Raw genomic sequence first — 1,982 nt, forward strand, 5'->3', positions numbered from 1 at the left:
CACCAGCCAGCAGCCCCACCAAGGGGCTTTTAAAGGATCCCATGACTGCTCTGTTTGCATGGGAAAACATATTCCAAAGTTCTTAGACAGTGTAGAGTCAATGAGAAAGACAAATAAGTTTTCCCTAGTGTATAGGGACACATTCAAAACTCGTCTCCTTATACGGCACTTTTCATTAATGAATCAATTAATAAATTTTGAAAAAGCTGATAAGGCACTTGTTATGTACAAAACATTGTGCTAAGGGCTGGGGACCCAAGTGAAGCTGCAAGATGATCCCTGATCTCTAGGAGCCCATGCTGCAATATAGGGAGATGTCTCATAGAGGAGATTTCAGCTGCAAGGTAGACAGAAAGGTCTCATTGTCCTCAGGGTACAGCAGCAAAGTGATAATTCATTTTCATTAATGTAATTCCTTATAATCAAACCATATTAACTTCTGAGACTGAACCACTTGCCATTTCCAAGGACTTTAGTAGCAGGAACTTGCTTCAGTAACCATGATAATTATGCAGATGGGAGAAAAAAATCCAAGACTATTTACATAAACACTAGGAAATCACTCCATTCTGTTGTAGTGAGTGGAATGCCTACAAATTCCTCCCTGATGATCAGGTAGTCATGGTAATCACTGTGAAGTAGTGGGGAGTGGAAGAAGAATCATGAGAGATGGGCAAGTGCTTCAGGCTACAGTGAAGGGTAACTCTGTTGCAGGCACTATACATATATGTGAATCATGTCCAGGAGGGTCCCAGTTTGGTCCTGAGCTTTCTTAGCACCTTGAGGTTTTCAGGGCTCGTAGGGACTGGGTAGGATCTAACACCAATGGGACACCCTCATCCCAGGGTCTCAGAAGGGCAATGGTGCACTCACACAGCTCAAGGCTTTGGGCTATCCAAGGGGCCAGATCACTGGGGCCTGTCCTTTGGGCACCAGCCTCCCTCCCTGACCTGTTTTGCATGACTCACTCCCAGCCCCTGAAGCTACTGCTGAGAACAGCTACAAAAAGGCACCTGGGGAGGAAGATGCTGAGCAGCTCAGGGTTCAGGCACATGGAGATGGGGGCCCAGGCTCAGCTGCTCTTTTTGCTGTTGCTCTGGATCCCAGGTGAGCCAGGAAGAGCAGAGCCAGCCCTGCCTTTTGTCCCTCTGGGCACAGCTCAGTATGTGTGGGATTCTGAGGGTCAGAGAGAAGATGGGGCTCTTCACTCATGATCATGAGGGCAGCACAAGAAGGTTTAATTCCCAGCACTGTCAACGAGATTTCTTCTGCTATGAATATAGACTTACGTTTATCTCACAATTTATCTTGTGTTTCTGATTCCAGATGCCAGAGGGGCCATTGTTCTAACCCAGTCTCCAGCCTCCCTGTCTGTGCCTACAGGAGAGACAGTTACCATGTCTTGCAAAGCCACTCAGAGCATTGGCATCAACTTACACTGGTACCAACAGAAACCAGGCCAGGCTCCTAGGCTCCTCATTCAATATGCTTCCACCCGGCCCTCTGGGATCCCATCGAGGTTCAGTGGCAGTGGGTCTGGGACAGATTTCTTCCTCAAAATCAGCAATGTGGAGGCTGAGGATCTTGCAGTCTACTGCTGTCATCAGAGCAATAATTGGCCTCCCACAGTGCTACAGCGCTGAACAAAAACCTGCCCAGGCAGCTGCTAAGGGAGGCATCACTGCCCAGGGCCTTTTTCCCTCACAGCTGGGTCAGAGGCAGCTTGTCAGGGCTGCCTCAGGGGGAGGGTTCCAGGTCTCAGAGGAAGGAGATGTGGTTGTGACCAGTTCTGATCTAGATTTCTTTCCCAGACAAGAATCATGGAGTGACACAATCAAAATAATTAGATGACACCCCAAAGGTGGATTTCTCTAACCCACAGATGACCAAGAGTTGCCTTTACAAATCCTCACCAAGTGTTCTTATAGCTGTTGCTTGAAGACCTCTAGGGCAGCAGGACTAGCTGGCTAGGGAGCTAAGTG

At 48.1% G+C, this 1,982-nt stretch overlaps 1 gene segment (V, D, J or C); it reads left to right on the forward strand.

Annotated features, from left to right (window-relative positions):
- The first annotated feature begins 749 nt into the window (after positions 1 to 749).
- LOC140521626 (immunoglobulin kappa variable 3-15-like) lies at positions 750 to 1,731 on the forward strand. The segment is given in 2 exon segments: positions 750 to 1,107; positions 1,327 to 1,731. Coding segments are annotated over 2 exon segments (564 nt in total).
- Positions 1,732 to 1,982: the final 251 nt, after the last annotated feature.

Source organism: Notamacropus eugenii, chromosome 1 (genome assembly GCF_028372415.1).
Source record: "Notamacropus eugenii isolate mMacEug1 chromosome 1, mMacEug1.pri_v2, whole genome shotgun sequence".
NCBI classification, from domain to species: domain Eukaryota; kingdom Metazoa; phylum Chordata; class Mammalia; order Diprotodontia; family Macropodidae; genus Notamacropus; species Notamacropus eugenii.